At 45.5% G+C, this 21104-nt stretch overlaps 1 protein-coding gene across 4 annotated transcripts; it reads right to left on the bottom strand.

Annotated features, from left to right (window-relative positions):
* Positions 1–2074: 2074 nt before the first annotated feature.
* LOC306651683 (paraneoplastic antigen Ma6E-like) lies at positions 2075–5501 on the bottom strand. Of its 4 annotated transcripts, XM_079124390.1 has the most exons (3): positions 5262–5501; positions 3776–4606; positions 2075–3685 (listed from the first exon to the last, which is right to left on the bottom strand). In XM_079124390.1, the coding sequence occupies exons 2-3, from the start codon at positions 4560–4562 to the stop codon at positions 2553–2555; spliced, it is 1920 nt and encodes a 639-aa protein (XP_078980516.1). In that variant the 5' UTR covers positions 4563–4606; positions 5262–5501; the 3' UTR covers positions 2075–2552. The 4 variants fall into 4 exon arrangements, with proteins under 4 accessions (XP_078980516.1, XP_078980513.1, XP_078980514.1 ...); XM_079124387.1 differs by having other exon boundaries at positions 2075–4606; XM_079124388.1 differs by having other exon boundaries at positions 2075–4606; positions 5182–5501.
* Positions 5502–21104: the final 15603 nt, after the last annotated feature.

A 21104-nucleotide genomic window follows, 5' to 3' on the forward strand; every position in this document is an offset into this window, starting at 1 on the left:
CGCACTCGCCGGGATCCCACGCCGGCCCGAGCGCGAGCGCCGACGGCCCGGGCGCACGCACGCGCATTGCGGCCTCACGCTCCACGGGGCGCGCGCGCAGGAGGCCGGTTGGTACCCACGCAGGCGCCCCGCTCTGCTGCGTCCTAAGCCTCTCTTCCCAAAGACGTCATGAGCGCACCAGAGCAGGGTTGCCAACCCCCGCAGTATTAAGGTGTTGGGCCGGATAATTCTGTTCTGCGCGTTGCGGGCCTGGGCGCTGTGCTGTGCACTCTAGGATGCTCAGCGGCGCACCTGGTCTGCCCTGCCCTTTAAAGCCAGTAGTCCACCCATCCTCAATTGTGGCAGCCGGACATGAGTCGGGGGGTCTGAGACATGCCCCTACTTCTGAACCACTACCCCCGGACCAAGGCTTCTTCACCTAGACTGAGGAAGAGAGAAAACGGGGAGCCTTTACAAAGACAGCCATTGCTTCTTGGGAAGTAGCTCACTGGTAGGACGCTTTCCTAGCATGCATGAGGTCCTGGGTTCCATCCCCAGTGCCACACACGCACCCAAACGAAAACAAACCAAAAAACCCGCATAATGGTGGAGGCTTACCACCAGAAAAGTCAGATCCAGAAGTCCAGGTGGGGCTCAGGAAAACCTTTGTTTTTAAATTCTTCCCAGGTAATTCTCAAATGCAGCCACAGTTGTGAAACACTCATCAAGAAACTTTGTATTCATTTGTAGAGATCGTGAGCCCTCTAGCACTACACTTCAGACATGTAATAAAATAGGGAACTATTAGAAATATGTCTAGGCTGGATCTCAACTATACACCTGGAGTATGGCCCAGTGTCCCGTACGCTAGATTCAATGTGTTATCCACTTAAAAATACACAGAATGAGACACGATGATCCAGATAGCCACTGCACTCATCCACGAGGTTGCTGAATACTGGCCCAATGTAGATAGATCACCTGGGTTTCAGTGCCTGGACTTATAAGCCAGTGACTCTTGGTCACAACATTTTGGTAATTAGAGTATTCCACAGCCCTATCACACCATACCAGAAAAATACCCGCAAACCACTCTCGGATCAGAGCACCAGTCCAATCTCTTTGCCCCACCACCATAATTCCAAAGACACTCCCCCAACCCAATTGCCCTCAGCATAACAGACTCAGCTGGAACATCCATGAGATTTATTGAAGAGAAACATGTACAGAAACCATTGAAGAGAAGGGGATGACAACACCTAAAGGGACTCCTCACGACCACTCGAGGCCACAGGTCCCGGGCCCCCCTCCTCCTGGGGCTGCAGACAGGTGTCTCCTCGCTGGCCGCCACGCTGGGGCCCTCCGGCCACCTTCTCCCTTCCTGAGGGCCCCAGGTCTGCCTCTCGCCAGGACCATGGCCTCTGGCAATGAGCACTCACTTCCAACCGGGAACCCCCTGAGGGGCTGGCTGACTTGCTGTGGGGCGGCCCCTGCCCTACACGGCTGGCACAGGACAGTCACGGCACACTGCAAAGCACGACAGGGAACACCCCCAAGCCGAGGAAACTGAGTCACAAGCGACAACAGGGCTGGAACGTCCACGCGCAGGCCCGGGCCCTCCCCCTCCATCCAAGGTCCGGTGCTTCCTGCCCGAGGCGAGGCCGCAGTCACCACCACGCCGTGGGCGTCAGCCACGCCCTCGCCGTCCATCCTTCCCGCCGGCCGGGTCTCCGTCTCCTGGGGACTGGGCTCAGGGCCTCCTGGGAGGAACTGCTCAGATAAGAACACACACACATCTCCACGAGAACAAGCGGCAGGCAGCTGGCCTAGATCTACACCGAGAAAGCAGAGGTTGAGCTCACGACACTGGACAGGAGCGAGCAGGGCCTTGGCTCGCCCAGAAGCTCACGGCACGAGCCCGGGCCTGGAGGTGGCCGGCGGCGAGGGCAGGGACCTCCGCCCGGGCTTCACACACACCTCACGGCTTTGCACAGGAACGATGGCTAGTGTGGGGGCGGGTGTTTGCTTGAGGTGGGTCACTATGGGGCCTACGGATAAGGGTGGGCTCCCGGGGACAGGGAGCAGCCTGTCCTGGGGACAGTGAATGGGGGTGGTATGCCCCTGTTGGGAGAGCCAGGCAGCTGGCACCCTTGAGATGGACTTTTCCCCCAATGTCTCCCAGTCCAGTGCAGGTGGCAGGTGTCTTCAGCCCCCCATCTAGGCCAGGACTGGGGCTGGGGCTTCCATGGGGCCCGGCACCTCTCCTGCTCCATTTGGTGCCAAACGTGGTCACTGGGGTCACCGGGAAGGTCTGGTGGTGGTGGCCAGGGCCTCTTTGGAGAGCTGGGGGCATCCAGGGGCTTGCTCTGGGCTGGGCAAGCCCTGCCCTGGGCCCTGCTTCTGATGTGGGGTGAGGCGGAGGCCCTGGCCTGGCCTGCCCCTGCCTCCAGGGCTCTGCTGCCTGAGAGGAGAGGAGGCCCCTGGGCCCTCTGAGCCTATTCGCCTGGGGAGGACTCGGGGTGGCCAGTCTCCCCAGCTCCATCCTCATTTCCCGACTCCTCTGGCAGGGGCTCCTAGGCCTCCCGCTCTTCCTCCTGGGCCAGGTCTTCTGGCATCCAGCCAGGCCCCCCTGGGCTAGCGTCAGAAACCCTGCCCATGCGGGCTGGGGTGGGGGCCCCTGGGGCCTCATTGTGTCCTGCCTGGTCTAGGCCTGCAGGGACCAAAGCATTTGCACTTCTCCGAATGGCAGGGGACGCTATGGCATCATCAGGACCAGAATTACCCTCTGCAGCATGCTCAGGGTCAGGAGCAACTGCACTGGCATCTCCATTACCCGGGTAGGGATGGGAGGTGTCATTCGTGGTAGGGGCAGACTCAGCAGCATCTCCCTGGGCCTGCACACCCTGGGAAGCAGCTGGGTCTCCACTGTGTACTATGGCTCCCTCCTGGCCTTCCAACTGCTCATTCCTAGCTCGGGCAGCCTCCCATGCCTCTGTTTCCCGAATGAGCCGGAGAAGCCCTAGGAAGCCAGGTGGCCTCCTCTCCAGACGCATCCTCCTCAGGTTGTTCTGGAGCATCTGGTTGGGTCGGGCCCGCATCAGCACCTGCCGGGCTCGCAGCTGGTCTGCAATAGCAGGGTGGATGGCCCCCTTCTCCAAGGCCACTTGCAGCAGGCCTTCCAGCCGCATCACATAGGCAAAGAGAGTCTCCTGAGGCCGCTGAGAGCAAGTCAGGAATTTCAGCCGAGCGGTCATCCGGGTGTCCTTGTTCCCAAACACCTGCACCAGCGCCGCCAGGCAGTCCTGCGCAGGAGTGTCTGGATATTCTTCCAGGAGCCCGCACATGAGATCCAGGGCGGGCCCACCCAAGCTCTCCACCAGCCTCCTCCTCCTCTCCCTCTCCGATATGTGGCGCCACAGGTACAGCATGTCGTTGGCATGATCCAGCCAGCTCTCGAAGGAGTCTTCCCCACAGGCTGGCTCTTCCATCCCAGAAAAGCTTCTCAGTTCCTCATAGGCCATGTTTTCCAGGACTGGCTGCAGGGCCTGGTTCCACTGCTGGGTCCGGGCTCCTGCCTCATCTGTCCCTCCCGCCATATCCAAGACTCTTTCCTCACCTACAGCTCCAGCCTCACCTGCAGCTCCTGCCATACCCACAGCTCCTAGAACACCTGCAACTCCCATGTCACCTGCAGCTCCCTCCTCATCTGACTCTCTTGCTTCATCTGCAGCTCCTACTTCACCTGCTTCCTCTGCTTCCTCTGCGGCTCTTCTCTCACCTGCAGCTCCTCCCTCACCTGCATCTCCTGCCTCACCTGCCGCTCCTCCATCACCTGCAGCTCCTCCCTCACCTGCAGCTCCTGCCATACCCACAGCTCCTATGATACCTGCAACTCCCATGTCACCTGCAGCTCCCTCCTCATCTGACACTCTTGCCTCATGTGCAGCTCCTACTTCACTTGCCTCTTCAGCCCCACCTGCAGCTGCTGCCTCACCTGCAGCTCCTGCCTCACCTGCCACTCCTCCATCACCTGCAGCTCCTACCATACCCAAAGCTCCTAGAACACCTGCAACTCCCATGTCACCTGCAGCTCCCTCCTCATCTGATGCTCTTGCCTCATCTGCAACTCCTACTTCACCTGCTTCTTCTGCCTCACCTGCAGCTCTTCTCTCATCTTCTGCTCCTCCCTCACCTACAGCTGCTGCCACTTCTTGCCCCTGAGACTGTGCAGTGAAATTGGGTCTGTCCTGTAACTCATCATCAGAGCCCTGGGGCAGGAAGACCACAGTCCAGGGTCCCCCCTTGCCTGGCATTTGTCGGGGAATCAAACTTCTGTTTAAGCTGTCAGGGAATTCGACCAAGGCTACCCTGGCCCCGAGCTCCTTCCTCAAGACCTTGCCCAGCACTCGGTACCTGCCCAGGGGCCACAGGGCAGCCTGCACGGCTTCCTGGAATTCACGTTCGTCGCAGTCATCAGGGATGCCCAGGATGAGCAGTGAGCACTGCGCGTTCACGCCCATCCACTGGCACCAGTCCTGCAGCATCGCCAGCGCCATAGCAGCAGACCTGGTCGGGGGGAGCATGATCCAACAGGGTGTGAGCTGAGGGTGGCAGTCTCTGCTGCAGCCTGTGAGGACGAGGGGAGAAAGGGATGTTGGTGCCAGACAGCCCTACCCCAGGGACAGCTGGAGACCTACCACCACCCTCCCCAGCAATAGCCTAAAGCATCTTTCCTTCCCAGTGTCGCAGCCAGAATTCCCTGTTCTGGTCCTGCAATGCAGAGACTGAGTCCCTGAGTGTAACCCTCCTGTTGTAGTGAAAACCCCTTTCACTTTGGCGGACCTCCGCTGATCCGACCTTAACAGTGGAAGCCCCTCCCATTACCATCTGCAACCCTGCAGCTAGAAGCCCTCGGCTCCTCTCTTTCCCAGCGCGGGACCTAGAGTTTCCAATCCTCGGTCCCTGACACTCGCTACCTGATGCCATCCTCTCGCGATTCCCACACCCCGAGCCAAGAGACCCCTCCCCACACACCCCCAAGCCTCTTCCTCTTTCAGTGTCTCCTGCTCCTCTGCAGTCAGCACCAGCTCCACAGCCGCAGCCGGGAGCTCTCCCTACTCAGACTCCTGCAGCCGGGAGGCTGCACCACCTCCGGTGTCTGCACGCATCATACTGTGTCCCCTTCCTTCGTCTACTGCCTACCGCGGCAATCTAGCCTCTTCCCAGGGTATTCGCGTCACTCTCGAGCCCCTTCTGAGCAAGGTCCCTGGCTGCCTGCTCACTTCGATTCTGCCGCCTTCAGGTTGCAGAGCTGTTTCTGGAGGCCGTCTCAAAGTCCTGGAGCAGGAGGTCCAAGAACTCCTCAGCCGACCTCCCAGGGCTGCGCAGTCTGCCTGTAGCGGGGAGAGGGGGAAGAGGGGGGTCTCCCAGACCCTCTGTCCTAAGGCCACGTGGGATTCTCACTTCTCCCAGAAGCCCCAGGTGGATGAGGGAGAAAGATCTCAGTGCCTCTGTGCAGGGCAAATGGCTGGACAGACTGAGATGTCAGTATTGCCAGTGGTGACAGCATCTGCAGTGGTAAGAGCTTGACGTGGCAAGGCCTGGAGCCTCCAGGATCAACAGGCATATCCATTGGCCCTCCACCAACAAGATGGCCTAATGGAAGTGCAGGGATGGGGGAGGGGTGGCTGGAAAAGAGAAAACTCATGGTGTCGGGCTGGGGCTGGAAGCTCAGAGTTAGTGGACAGCCAAGTTCTGGGGCTCCAGACTAGGTCCCCAGTGTCACTCTGCATTTACAAGTCCACCTCATTATTCTAGGCCCCTCTTCAACAGGTAGAAGCTGACTCTTCCTGACTCAAGAGCCTCATCTCAGCTCCTCATACTGCAAAGCCAGCCTTCATCACCTAGGAAGCCATTGCATTGGAGAGAGTATGGGCTTCAAGTCAGTCAAAACTGGGCTCATTTTCCTTTTTTTCTTTTTCCTTTTGGCAGTGCTGGGGATCAAACCCAGGGTCTAAGGCATGCTAGGCAAGCACTCCATCACTGAAATGTACCCCCAGCCCTGAAAGCTGGATTCACTTTGTAGCTAAATTGTGATTTTGCACAAATTACTGAAGACCTGTGCCCCTCCTCTATAAATATGCAATAATAACCCCCTTCTTGCAAGGTTGTCATAGAGCTTTACCTTCCACTGGGCATAGGAAATGACCATAGGGCACAGAAGTAGAAAGGGGTGATGAGACCAGCAATGGTGAGGATATTGAAAGCTGGTTGTTGCAGCTGCTTCTGAAGGCAGCATTTCCCTAGGGGCAACCACAACATCTGCAGAATCAAAGTGAGCAGAAAACCAGTGCTTTCAAATCTGAACTCTGAAGGAAAAAGTGATAGGAGGAGCAACACTGGAATTACTTTCCTAAGGAAACAAGGATTGGCTGAGGTGACAAAGTGTGAGTCTGTTTTGCAGACATTGTTCAAGAATGGACTTTGGGGGCATTGCTGATCTCTGTCATGTCTGGGTCTGGCTATCCATCTGGCCACTAGCCTTGAGAGTGGACCCCAGCACACCCTGAGTACCTACCTCCCATGGCCAGAAACCTGAGCAGTGGGGTAGCTGCTGCAGAGGCAGAACACATCTGATGTTCCAGGCACAGTGTAGGTGAAGAACTTGCTCTTGAATGCCTGTGTTAGATTGACTCTTTAATGTTCCTGATTCTGCACTTTCTCTGTATTAACACCCTTTATATTATGAATTCAGTGCTGCTTCCATTACAAGATAGAGTCTATTTCCCCATCTCAGGAATCTGGACTGGTCCAGAAACTGCTTTGGAAAATATAATTTCAGAAGCGATGAATTCCAATACTGTCATCATGGGTCATATTTTCCCATTACTTCACATTTTTGGATTTGTATTGTATGCCACACATTGTGTTTAAAAGAACTACATAGATTGGGGTTTTTTGTATGGGTTTTTTCCCCAGTGAGGGTATATACTTTCTATGGTCAGGCATTATCATTTACCTGAGGTATATAAATTCAATCCAATCGGGATTTGAGCAGGAGCATGACTTGAATTTGATTTAGTTAGCATCAGGTTCCAAGTGCCTTGAAGTTGGAACCTGTCCTATGTACATTATAGGCTGCTGTGTTGGGGGCTGTGCCATGTTGATCATATCGGCAGCGAGGAGGTTAATTGACATAAGCACACCCAGGTGATTTTATCGTCCACGCACACAATGTATGTGCATGTGTTCTCAAGCACTCCTAATTGTGCTTGCTCGGACATCTAGCTTCTTGCTAATCTTTGCGTAAGAGGCGTGGCCCTGCTCTCCGCATCCTGGAGGTGATATAAGCGTAAGCAGAACGAGACACGTGGAAGCAGAAAGACACGCGCGGCAGCAGCCAGAGAGAAGAAGACACACACACGCAGCAGCTAGAGGGGAAAACACACAGGAGGCATTAGCAGAAAAGCTAGCAGAACAGCAGCTAGCAGAAAACGGCGGAAGGCAGATCGTGGAGCGGAAAACTGAGACGCATCACTGGGGCACCTTGGGTGGATGCGCCCTTAGTTCACAGGATGCAGGACACACCAGTGAGAAGCAGCAGAACTTAAGTGAGGTGTAGCAAGTCTCTCTTCCTCTAAGATCTAAGCAAAGCCTGTCCTTCTCTCAAAGTCTCTCTTAAGCAAAGTCTCTTTCTCTCTGATAAGCAGTCTCTCTCTCTCTCCTCTCAAAGCAAGTAAACCTCATTTCCTCTATCCTCTATAAACAAGCAAGAAAGCAGTGCACTAAAGAGAAAGATAGAAGTGCCTCAGTTTCCACTCCACCACCCATAAGACCCGTGCAAGTTGTTGCTACAAGCGGTGACAAATATCCACGGATTTTGGAACCGCAAACAGCCAGCGACATGCTGCCTTCAGATGCTAGCATCAAGTAGGACTTGAGTTTAAACACCACAAGTCAATCAATCAATCTCTCTCGCCTCCTTTCCTCTCCCTCTCTCACCTCCCTCAGTCTCGGTCATATTCTCTGTCCCCTTGCACTCATTGACCCATTAGGAGTATGCATAGATGGGGAGAACTACTACACATTTGGAGTTCCTACAGATTCCAATCTGTCCACTCAGGTCACACAATCATTAGCAGTCCTTATCCCAGCAATTTTTCCACCTATGTCTGGGCCAATCTTTTCTTTTCCAAGCCCATTATTGCCAGGGAGGAAAATGGCCACGGGTATGTGCTTGTCTCTCTCTCTCTGGAATTTAGTTACTTTAGAATTCATTAAATATAGAACTGTCAAATGTCCTTCAAAAATATATGACATTGTTATCATCTGATTTTTTTGTAGTTGTTACAGTGGGATCAGTGGTCTGTCATGACCTACATTCTAACCAGAAGTTAAAAAAAAAAAAAAGCCTTCTCCAGATCTGCAACAGAGGGACTTCTTCCCCTTGAGACATTTTAAATGATCACTCTCTCTTTTTGCTTCTCAGTGTGTTGGGTGTTGAACCCAGGTGTCACACATGCTAATTACATGCTCTATCACTGAGATAATGAGATACAACCTCAGCCCAATGGTATCTCTTTAAATGCTAGAACTATATAATGTAGCAGGAGCTGAGCACAGTTGCGCTTGCCTGTAATCCCAGCAGTTTGGGAGGTTGAGGCAGGAGGATCATGAGTTCAAAGTCAGCCTCAGCAACTTAGTGAGGCACTAAGCAACTCAGTGAGACCCTGTCTCTAAATAAAATACAAAATAGGACTGGGGATGTTGTTCAGTGGTTAAGTGCCCCTGAGTTCAATTTCTGGGACCACCCCCCCCAAAAAGGATAATAGAGTACCAAGGGTGAGAAAAGTAGGCAGTCTAGCTAAAGATTCAATAGGGGCTAGTAAGAAAAGATAACAAGATCCCATCCAATTAGCAGGCATACACCAATAGACACAGTTGTCACAAATAAAATAGGAGTCATTAGGGGCTATCCAGGATTCATTACCATAATTGTCTTGTGAATCTTCATCTTGGAATTCATATGATCCCTTTTGGTGGAGGTGTTGTCTTATCTAGTTGGGAAGAGGAAAGATTTGGCTATCGTTTGCGGTCCCTAGTGTACCAGGTAAAATTATACCTATGACAATCTGGGTCTACTATATGCAAATAACAGGCAAGTAATATGTACTCTTGCCTCCCATGGTATGTATTTGCATTGGTGGAAAGTACATATGAATGTAAATACTTTGGTCATGAAATGACCTTTGGTAATGTTATAGTGGAAGCTTAGATTGACCTTTTGAAAATTTAATATTAAGAACATTTCCTTCCTAATATCTCATCTAAAGAAAGCTAAGCATTATTTGAAATTTGGCACTTCCATGTGACTCATATAATACAAACCCTAATTATTCTATCCTTTTTCCTAGATGAAAAAACAAATTCTTTGTGATTTTTCAGGGACTCTGTGAAAAGCCTCAAAGATGATTTGATATGAAGATGATATCATTTAAAATTTAATTTTAGGAAGGAAAAATGTCAAAAGTTGTCAGAAGGTTTGAACACTTGGTTATGTAGGATCATGCATCAGTGAAAAGCACCACTTGATCACTTATGTAACTGAAGTTACAATAAAAAGATTTTTTTAAAGAATGTAGAAGATAACACGGTTATAGAAAAACATCTTAGCTTTTTAATAGCGAGAAACTTGGTTCCCTTAAGTAATTAAGGACATGATTGTTATGGACTGCATGTTTGTTTATGTTCCCATAAAACACATATTTTAAAACTCTGACCCTCAATGGGCTAGTATTAAGAGGTGGGTTTTGGGGGAAGCAATTAGATTTAGAGATCATAAGAGTGTGGCCAGCGTGATGGAATTAGTGTTCTTATAAAAAGAGAAAAACACTAGTTCTTGCTCTCCCAGCAATGTGAGGATACAAGGAAGTTGCCATCTTCAGATGAGGAAAACAGTCCTCAAGAAATACTATGTAGGTGGCCCAGTTCCTAGTTCGGAAATCTACCAGATTTCAAAACTGTCACAAATAAATTCTTCTTTAAGCCACCCAGTCCATGGTATTTTGTTATACCAGCCTGAACTGACTAAAACAATGATAAAGTCACAATAAGCAGAAAATTATTCCAATAAAAATCTGTGTATTCTAACATAGATTACTCAATTAAAAAATTTTTACAACCGCCTATTAAAAGCATATCAATAATCCATGATTATTTTAACAGAGAAAAACAAATTCTAGTTTTTCATTTGATACTAAACTGTTTTTTCTTTTCAAAAAAACATAAACACAAACCCTTAAGATTTTACCCAGCTTTGACCATGAGTAACAAAATTCCTTTTTTATGAAATTTCTGTGACTTTCTGTGTCTAATCATCTTTTTCCTACATTTTCCTCATCTCAGTTTTGAACAACAATTCATTTTGGTTTAGGAAAAAATTATTCATTTCCTTAATAAAGTTGTTTCTTTTGCCATTATTTCTCCAAGAAGTTTTTATTTACATACACTGATTATGATTTTTAATCATTAGTAACTTTTGTTTAACAGAGAAAATTAGGGAGTAGATAATTGCAAACCATCTGCTATATTTTATGGCAGACTAGCAAGGATTATGAACATACAACTCACAATGGTTTATAGATATAAATTTTTTTACAATATAATCTCTAAGTGTGCCCAAAAAAGAACAAGTTTATTAAGAGACCTGTTGTTTTAGTCAGCTCTTTTGCTGCTGTGACAAAAAGATCTACAAGAGCAATTAGAGGATGAAAAGTTTATTTGGAGCTAATTTTGTTTCAGAGGTCTTAGTCCATAGTAGCTGGCTCAATTTCTCAGGACTTGTGGTGAGGCAGAACATGATGGTGGAAGAGTGTGGTGAAGGAAAGAGGCTCAGAACATGGCCACCAGGAAGTAGAAACAGAGAGACTCACTCACTAGGGATAAAATATATACCATATATACCCCATACACACACCCCCAATGAACCACCTCCTCCAGTCACACCCTACCTGCCTTCAGTTACCACCCTGTTAATCTCATCAGGGGATTAATTCACTGACTGGGTTAAGGCTCTCACAACCCAATCATTTCTCCTCTGAACCTTCTTGCACCGTTTAGTCACACATGAGCTTTTGGGGGACACCTCATATCCAAATCATAATACCTGTGTTAGTCAGCTTTTCATCACTTTCACCAAAATACTTAACATAAACAACTTAAAGGAGGAAATATTTATTTTGGCTCACAGTTTCATAAGATTCAGTCCAAAGTCCACTGACTTCAAGGTAGAAACATCATGGTGGCAGAGCAAAGTTGTTTACCACATGGCAAGCTGGAAGGAGAGAGAAAGAGGCTAGGGACAAGATACATCATTCCAGGACATGTCCCAAATGGCCTACTTCCTCCAACTAGTCCCCACCTACTACCACTCCAAACACCTCCCAATAATGCCATCAAATTTTAAACTCATCAGTGGATTGATCCATTGATGAGGTTAGAACCCTCCTGATCCCTACAACTCCCAAGGGCCCCATCTCTGAACATTGCTGCACTGGGGACAGAGCCTTCAAAACATGAACATTTGGTGGGATGTTCTAGACCCAAACTATAACAAGACTCAAATCTGTAAGAGACCTTCCTTGCACCATACAAAAAATAATAAGAAAAGAGTATATAAACCTAAATTTTTTGTTGGTGTTTCTCTGGCATTTTAACTCATTTATAAATAACCTATATACTTAATTAATAATCATTACTTAACCTAGCACAGCCTAAGGTTTAGTTGACCATTGGAACAATGTTGTAAGCACATTATAAACCATAACTATTATGGAAATGAAGATTGTCTGAATGACTAAGTTTGATTAAACCCAAGATTATTATTTTTGTAATCTTAAATATCTAGTAGATATAATGTTAGTTTATTTGACAAATAAACCTGTATGAACTTGAGTGGAACATATCCAGGTAAAATTAATATGTGGACTTGTATTATTCTTAATAATGATGACTCAGAAAATTAGCTGCTTTTATTAAAGGAAAAAAATTAACTATTCTTCTCTACCAAAGATCTACCTTAATTAGGTAAGTTGAATTTTTAAAACATTTGGGTTGGTTTCTAAATTCCTGTGAATTTTAGGAGTATTTAACTTATATAAGTGATTATTTACCTCTAGGTCAACTAGAATAGAGAGCTCCTTTAAAGGATTTTATGAATCAATTTGGTAATACCATCTAACACACACACACACACACGTGTACTTAAACATATGGAAAGATGCAGATAAAGATCAATAGGCTTTAAATTGAAAATTTTCAGCCATGAGTTGGCCATAAACCAAAGAATATGAAACTCACAGTGTAAGCCAGCTGGCTGTGATCCTGCCTCCCATGACTGTGAATTTGTACCAGGATTGTATTTCTGGGAGAGGAGCAAGTTGAGGTTTCCTGCTCCATATGAGGGCTACAGCATTCCACCAGCACTTGTGGAGGGGACTCTTGAGATTTTCTTTTGCCCTTATGTGCCAAGTTACAGAGGCTGTTGAGTAAATTTGGGGTGAGAGACCAGAAGAGGCACCAAGTGACATTGGGGTGTCTCCAAAGCCCGTCTTAGTGGATGCAGTACTCAAAGTGTTTCCAATGATGTTTTTCGGCCTCAGGTGGTTGCTTTTAGGGTCCCCTGCCCCTGCAGAAGCTGAAAAGGTGTCTAAAGCTCCAGTGACGATGGGCAGTTGAGGGCTGGAGTTGGAAGAGGCAGGTCTTCAGGGGTGATGGGAACAGGTGTTGGAGAAAGGCAGATGAAAGGATTCAAGGGAGGTGACAGGAAGGTCCCAGGTGGTGGAACAGAGGGAAAAGGGATATGGGGACAGGGTGATGAGAAGGGGGAAGATTAGATGAGCCAGTTTGGGGAGACCCCAGGTTCCCAAAGTGACCATCGAGTTCCAAGTGATTTGGGGGGAATTTTCCCATTTCTAGAAATATTCAACCAAATCCAAGCTTCAATCTTCAAGCTTATAAATGGTGGGAGAGAAAGGAGAGGAGGCACCTGACAGAATGAGAGTTACCTGGGGAGGTAACAGAGAGTTAAAGGACCAGGAAATAGTCACTCATTTAATTTCCTACACTTATCTAATCTGAGAGTCAAAGGAATACTGTATAATCCACCCAGAGTTCAAAGAGCCAAAAGAAACACAACTCAATTTCTGATTTGGAGTTCTGAGGGAACCCCTTTGTGCAATTTGCAGGTACAGGATATGTAGATAATGAAACTCCCATGCCATGCCCAAGGTAGGCAAGCCATGAAAAATGAAAAAGGCCTCTTTGAAGGTGCAAAGAAACTGTGTACCAGAAAGAATGCAACTCCTTACTACTGTGTTACAAAGAAGTGTCTGGTCACTGAAGATGAGGAGGTGTGGTTCACCACTGTGAATTCCAATTTGCCTCGCCAGGAAAGAACACAATGGGCATGAAAAGCTCGTATGAATAACCTAGAGAAGACCCCAATTCAAGGGGCCATCAACCCATCATTGGAGATAAGACACCATTAACTATCACATCTGAACAATCTGTTTTTTTTTTATAACCCCAGAAATGTGATTTGTTAATCTCATCATTCTATTTTTACTTTTTCGGGAATCTCCATAGTATTTTTCATGATTGGTGCAATAATTTATGTTTCCACAAATGCTGTGCAAGTGTTTCCTTTTCTCTACATCCTCTCTGTTATGTTTTGGATGTTAAATTTCCCCTGAAGGCCATGTGCTAAAGGCTATTGGTGCTGTTATGAACTAGTGGAAACATTAGGAATTAGGGCCTAGTTGGAGGAAATAGGTCACAGGGGTATGCCCTTGAAAAGTTTATTTTGTCCCTGGCTCCTACACCCATTTCCAGTCACCATGAGGCAAATACTGTGTTCCACCATATCCTACCCACCATGATGTTCTGCCTTGTCGAAGGCCCAAAGCAATGGGTCCAGTGACCATTGACTAAACCTGTGAAAATCTGATCCTCCTTTAAATCCTTCCTCCTTTAAGTTAATTTTCTTGGGTATTTTGTCACAGTGCTAAAAAGCTACAGAGAGGTGACATCATTGCTGTAACCGTACCTAACCATGTGCTTCAGAAGCCTTTGGAACTGGTTTGTGGGAGAAATTTGAAAAGGTTTTGAGATTCAGGCTAGAGGAGCCCTAGAATGTTGTAAGTGGGCCTTTTTCATGAATCTGGTGTGAGCTTAGAAAAACAGAAAACTTACAGGATTGCAGAAATAAAGACTGTGCTCTTGAGATTCCAGATGGAAATACTCTATTGGGAATTTGAGTAGAGATCATTCATGTTGCATTCTGGCAAATAACTTGTTTACATTTTATCCATGCCTGGAGACCTGTGTGTGAGGCTGAGTTCGAAGATGATTACTTAATTAATCTGGCAGCACATCATTCAGGTAGGTGACATGGATATTGCTGGCTCCTTTTAGCCGGATTTACTGTGATAATCTAGAGCAGAAATAAGAAGAAAATAATTTGGTAAACTTGTAGTTTGACCAGGATTGTGCTATGTTCAAAAATACAGCCACAGAAAGCATGGTTGCTGAAGAAATTAGTCATTAAAAATAAATCATCTGGGCTGAGGTTGTGGCTCAGTGGTAGAGCACTTGCCTAGCATGTGTGAGGCACTAGGTTCAATTATCAGCATCACATAAAAATAAATAGAATAAAGGTATTGTGTCTGTCTACAATTAAAAATATATATAAAAAATACATTTACTTTGTCCTGGATCAATATGAAATATACCTTGAGGGCACATCAGGAGTTGACCAGAATATACCACGGAATGTTCAAAGGCATAAAAGTATAAATCTGTTTGCAAGACTTTGCAATTCTTTTCATTGTGCTCGGTCATGCTGGCCTTCAGAGTCTGTTGCAGCCATGGTACTAGAATCTCCAGCTACCTCCATTGGCAACAGATATTCGCATTGTATGTGTGCTGCTAGTTTCACAGGCATGCAAAATGAAAGGATTATGGGATCACAGAAGCTTCCACTTGGATTTCAAAGGAAGGCCTGAGAGGCCAGAAAGAACATGGCAAAGTTTGAATCCCTGTGGGCAGCTTCAGAAAGGGCAATGTTTAAAATGGTGAGAGAGTGAAGCTAATGCTGCCATGGAGAACCCCAGGAAGCTACAGATGTGGAACATTTGCTGAGGAAAACTGCAGGCAACAAGCAAAGCCAGCTCAAGTGAGTGGCCATGTGGGCTGAAGCCAATAAGGCCAGAGGGGCAGGTCTGCCCAAACCCATTGGAACTCACATCATGCCACCCCAGATTCCAGACATGGTGCTACAGGATTTAATGTTTGCCCTTTTGGGTTTTGGGCTTGCTTTGGTCCAGGCTTCCTTTCTATCCCCCTACCCCTTCCTTTTGGAATGGGAATGTTTATCCTGTGCTTCTGCATCTTGGAAATATGTAATTTGATTTTTTTTAATTTTTATTTTTACAAGGACTCTTCAGTTAAGAATTTGCCCTCAGTCTCTGAGGCAACTTTGTACTTTGGTTTATGAGCAATGCTGAAAGTATTAAGAGTATGGAGACTCTTATTTTATTGATTATTTTCAGTTATACATGACAGTAGAATCCATTATGATATAATTATACAAGCATGAAATATATCTTATTCTAATTAGGACTCCATTCATGTGGATGTATATGATGATGGGATTCACTTAGATATTTTCACTTATGTACATAGGAAAATTATGTTATATTTATTCTTTTTAAATATATTTTCATTGTAAATGGACACAATACCTTTATTTTATTTATTTTTATGTGTGCTGAGAATTGAATCCAGTGCCTCATGCATGCTAGGCAAGCGCACTACCACTGTGCTACAACCCCAGCCCTACTGTTATATTTATTCTACTTTCTTTCCTATTCTTATCCTCCCTTCCTTCTCTTCATTTCCTTTTGTCTAATCTACTGAATTTCTCTTCTCCCTCCGCTTATTGTGGCTTAGCTTTTTGATCCACTTATCCTACTTTTCAGCATATACCCAAAGGGTCAGTGTCTTGCTGACCACATGTGGTTTTCCTTGGAAGCATCAGGGACGTTCCCTCTCCAATGACCCTCCTCTTAAGAGACTGTGCCCTGGTTGGCTTCGGGTTCTCTAGGGTTATCCCAGTCCCCCTGACTGGGAGGTTTCAGGGCCCTTAGAGAGGTGCCAGTATTCCCTGGATCCTGGATGATCTTACAGTTACGGGGGGAAATATTGGCTGCTTTTTCCTTGGCTCTTTTACTACCTTAACTTTGGTCTCCAAGTTTTGGTTTGAAACATCCAGCAGGTCAGTATCACCAGTCTTGAAGTTGGGGTATGGGGTTTTACCTTCATTATCTGTAATTTTATAGTTACCCTTCCAGTTAATTGGGGTCAGTATTAGTTCAACTACTCCTATCTGACCTGTAGGTGATGGTTAATTGTCTAAAATCAACTCAGGTTTTCCTATTAGAAGTAGTACTTCTGTAAAACACTAGTAGGCAAAAGTTATAAAGTTTACAAGAAAAATACAAAATGAGAGCAAAAGCTTTTGAGAGCAAAAGCATTCAGTTTGTATAATAGTTATGAACCAAAAAACATGATTTCTACAATCCCAAACCTTTAGTTATGTACTATATCCCCTGTTTATTTTGAGATCGCAGTAATCCTTTCAACAAAAAAATCTTTTGAACACAATTTTAAGTCCTTAATTTGGGGCTATTTTGGAACCATTCTAACATGAGAAGGGTGAGCAGTACAGCCTTATCTCAGGTGAGGTGGGGCTCTTGACAAACCTTAAGTAAAATGCTTTATTTCTGAAGTTGATCTGTGCCTCTTTCTTAAATATCATTTTACAAAGTTCTCACATAGTATTTCCTGAATATATCTGGATATCAGTTAACAGAATACAACATTACATCTAAAACATGTTTCAAACAGAAATGCTAAGAGAGCTCTTCACTTTAACTCTTCTTATTATTCTCCAAAAATACATTTAAATTCCCATCCCAGAGTAAACAGTGACACACACACACACACACACACACACACACACACACATATATATATATAATATCTTATTGATAAAAGGTTACCTTTGACCAATTACAGTATGTTAAATGACATAAGTAAATCCCCAATTAAATTTGCTGGTTTTATATAAATCTAAAAAAAATTAACACTACAGACAACTTCAGTTTGAAGAATGCCAGCTTGGTAAACTGCTCTCCAAAGCTTTCAGATCTCTCTAGTCAGATGTATTTAGGGTGTCTGATAAAGCTGGCTTAAATCATGTTTGAAAATTTTTTCTGGAAGAGAACAGATCCCCATTAATGCCTCTCTCATAAGGGGGTATGTTTTTTTTTCCTTCCTGGGGCAAGTTATATACTTCCTAAACAAAATCTTGGTTAAGATGACATTGACCACCTTTCTCAGGGTCCCTTTGCCCCAAAGGGTCTTACTCACTTTTAGTAGACCTCCAGCTGAGCAGGCTTTGTTTCCTTTACTTGGAAGGCACTTGCAACTGACATTGTTGCTCTTTGTGTGAGATGTCATCTGTGCTTTTTAATTTACACAACAGATTTTATTCCAGGAGAAGGATCAAACAATCTGTGTTATAGTTTGGATGTGAGTTGTTACCCAAAAGTTCATGTGTGATACAATGCAAGAAAGTTTAGAGGTGAAATGATTGAGGTATGAGATCCTTACCCCAATCAGTGAATTAATCCCCTGGTAGGAATTTACTGAGTGGTAACTGTAGGTAGGTAGAGTGTTGTGGAAGAGGTGTCATTATTGGGGATGTGCCTTTGGGGTATATATTTGGTGAGCTTAGCTTAATCTCTCTCTCTCTCTCTCTCTCTCTCTCTCTCTCTCTCTCTCTCTCTCTCTCTCTCTCTCTCTCTCCTTTCTGATCATCATGTGAGCTGCTTTCCTCTGCCACACTCTTCTGCCATGATGCCCTGCCTCACCTTGAGCCCTGAGGAATGGAGCCAACTGTCTATGTACTGAGATCTCTGAAAACATGAGCCCCCAAATAAACTTTTCCTCCCCTAAAGTTGTGCTTGTCAAGTCTTTAGTCATGGCAGTGAAAAAACTGACTAAAACTATCTGACATATACAAAAAAATTGTTTCTTAATTTTTCCTCCCCTCCCGAGGTTGCATTTAATGGGTTGAAGCACAGGATATTATTGAGCCTCACCTTTCTTCCTTATCATTATAATAATGTCATTCACTTTAAGTGAGTTCCCCATTGTTGATTGTACCCAGAGGCTCCTTTTGGGTCTTTTTCTTATAATAGGTATGTTGATATTCAATGTAGGAGGCCCTTTCCATCCTTTTCTTTAGGCTTCCTTGAAGATCCCTTTGCATAGGCTGCCAACAAAACAGATCGGCTTTTGTGTCTGTTCCTCCCAGGCATTATATACCATAAAGGCACTATCAACAAACTGGTTATGAGGGGTTTATATCAGTTTGTCACCTCTGTCCACTGGAGATGTTTATATGTCCAGAGCACTCTGCCCAATGATGGTCACATTGACCATGCAGAGACCATTAGGGACCTCTCTATACAGAAATCAGCATGGCTAAGACAAAGATGCCTGCATAGACAGGGTCTCCAGGAAGCCCTTGTATTTTAACTCTGTGGGCAACAGGCAGGACTCCTAGAAGTGTCCCCTGTCCAAATGGGGCATCCTGTCAGATCTTAAAAGTCCCCAGGTTATAATCTAACAGTGTAGTCTTTTGTGACTGGTAGTTTTTATCCCCTGAATAAGATAGGATAGTTAATTATCAGGACCTCAGGTTTATGGGCCCTAATTGAGGTTTTCTTTTTTTTTTTTCAAATGTAAAGTCCACCCCATGGGGTTAAACATTCTAGTCCACTCCTTTGTTCCAGAACACAGGGAAAATGGAAGTGGGATGGACCCAAATGGAGGCTACAGAAAAACTCAGACTCAAGGACTAATAGGGCATGGTCAGTTAGAGAGTCATGGGCCATGCCAATAACCTTGTACCCTCCCAGTGCCTGTGCAACACAGTTTCCAATCATTAATCCAACACTTTTCTTAATATCTGTTCAGTATGGACTCTGATCAATACCTTTATCCAGAAACCATAAGTCCCCAGACTAGTACTCCCAAGTAGTAAAAAAAAAAAAAAAAAAAAAAAAAAAACCTGTTAGGTTGCCCTGAACTTACAGGAGTTCCATCTGTTCTTACTCAAACAAATTTTACTCCTTTTCGATAAGAAGAAACATTTTACTCTTTTTACAGTTTAATCAAAACACAGCTGAAACTTTCTGTAAGGGAATTTCCACGAAATCACATCGGACACGGAAAATCACATAAGGGAATTTATTAAGTAAACAGTGTCTCCCTGCAGGGTAAGAGAGAAAATGAGAGGAAAAGAGAAAGGAAAGAGAAAGGGCGTGCGCTAGAGAGAGTGGAAAGCCAGGAGGATAGAGAAAGTGAGGAGGAGAGAGAGAAGGATGGGAAAGGTGGCGGGGAAGCTACAGTAAAGCAGTCGAATTCTGCCGGGCTAACGGGACCAGTATCGGAGAAGGACACTTGCACGCGGACTGATGAACCAATGGCTATTATAGCCAGGATGTTCACAGACTGACAAGCGGCTGGGAGGGGGGAAATTACTGCACCTGCAAGGGCGGGGGAGCAGCTTTATACATTACACTTTCTGTGCACATATAGAATTATACCTGTTAGAATTTTGACTCTTATTAACCTTGCTTTTAGTTTAAGATCCAGAAACAAGCCATCTTAAACCTTTTACTTTTATTTGTCAACTTATGAAAACACATTTGATAGACTCCAACATATATTACCTTATGAAATTCAAGCCAAGAGTACTTGAATTTATACTTAGCTGATGTTTTAGTATTTTAACTTTGCAAGTTAATCAGACATCTTCTGTAACAAACACTTTTATAAATGTTTATCCCATTTATGTTAAATCTAATTTACCCACTTTTGTTTACTTTGTGGGGGTACCAGGGATTGTACCTAAGGGTGCTTAACCACCCAGCCATATCCCCAGTCCTTTTCTAAAATTTTAAATTTTGAGACAGGGTCTCACCAAGTTGCTTAAGACCTCATTAAGTTACTGAGGATGACCCCAAACTTGTGATTATCCTGCCTCAGCCTACTGAGCTGCTGGGATTACAGGCCTATGCCACTGTGCCTGGCTTAATTTACCCATTTTTATCTTTGGTTACCCATGAGAACCAAAGTAGCAGATAAGTCTAATTAACATTTTAAATCAGTTATTCTTACTAAAGAAAAATCTTCAGAAGCAATGGATAGTGCACTTTAAACACTTCAAAAAAAAAAAACAAAAAACAATGCTCTGATTGTTTGGTCACCTAGAAAAACATGTGGGTTCATTTGTAACTTCAAGTGCATACTTACTCTCGCCAATTTAGACTGACTGTTTTTGTTAAAGTTTTATTTAAGTCATGCCCCACAGGTAAAGGGACCCAGACTGGGAGGGGCATCTTCTGTGAGGAACAGGATCGGGTGGAGTGAGGAAAGTCATTTGCTTAGAGAATTAGCATATCCTCAGGGGCGAGCCACTCCATACAGGGCCACTTATTCCTCAGCTGTGTGAAACAGTCTCTCATGACTGCCAGTTCCTGAGAGTCAGACCTCTGTATCCCATGGCTCAACCAAACCTGATTCTGCTAAAATGGATGGCTTCCCACAGATATCAACCTTGTTAGGGTCCTATCCCTTCATTAACAATCCATTTTTGATTTTAGGCCCATTGTCAGCCTCAGGGATTGCAGGTTTTCTACCCCACTCCAAGGTCACTGCAACAAGGCAGTGGCACATGTCTCCTCTATGGAGGGAGTCTCCACAACCCCTTGGCAATGTATGGAGCCCTGTATCTGTTACCAAAATTGTTAGAAATACTGGGGTGCTTCAAGGAATCAAACACAACTCAGAAGGAAATCTGCAAGGCAAACTTTACTTCTGCAGAAGGGTGGGCTACCAAAGAAAATCCAGGAAGCAAGCACACTTGGAAGAACAGTCAGCCATTTTTATCTCTAACCCAGCAGCTGCCCCTTACTCTGACAGGAAGAGCTCAG

This window comes from Sciurus vulgaris (assembly GCF_902686455.1).
Source record: "Sciurus vulgaris genome assembly, chromosome: X".
In the NCBI taxonomy this organism is placed as follows: domain Eukaryota; kingdom Metazoa; phylum Chordata; class Mammalia; order Rodentia; family Sciuridae; genus Sciurus; species Sciurus vulgaris.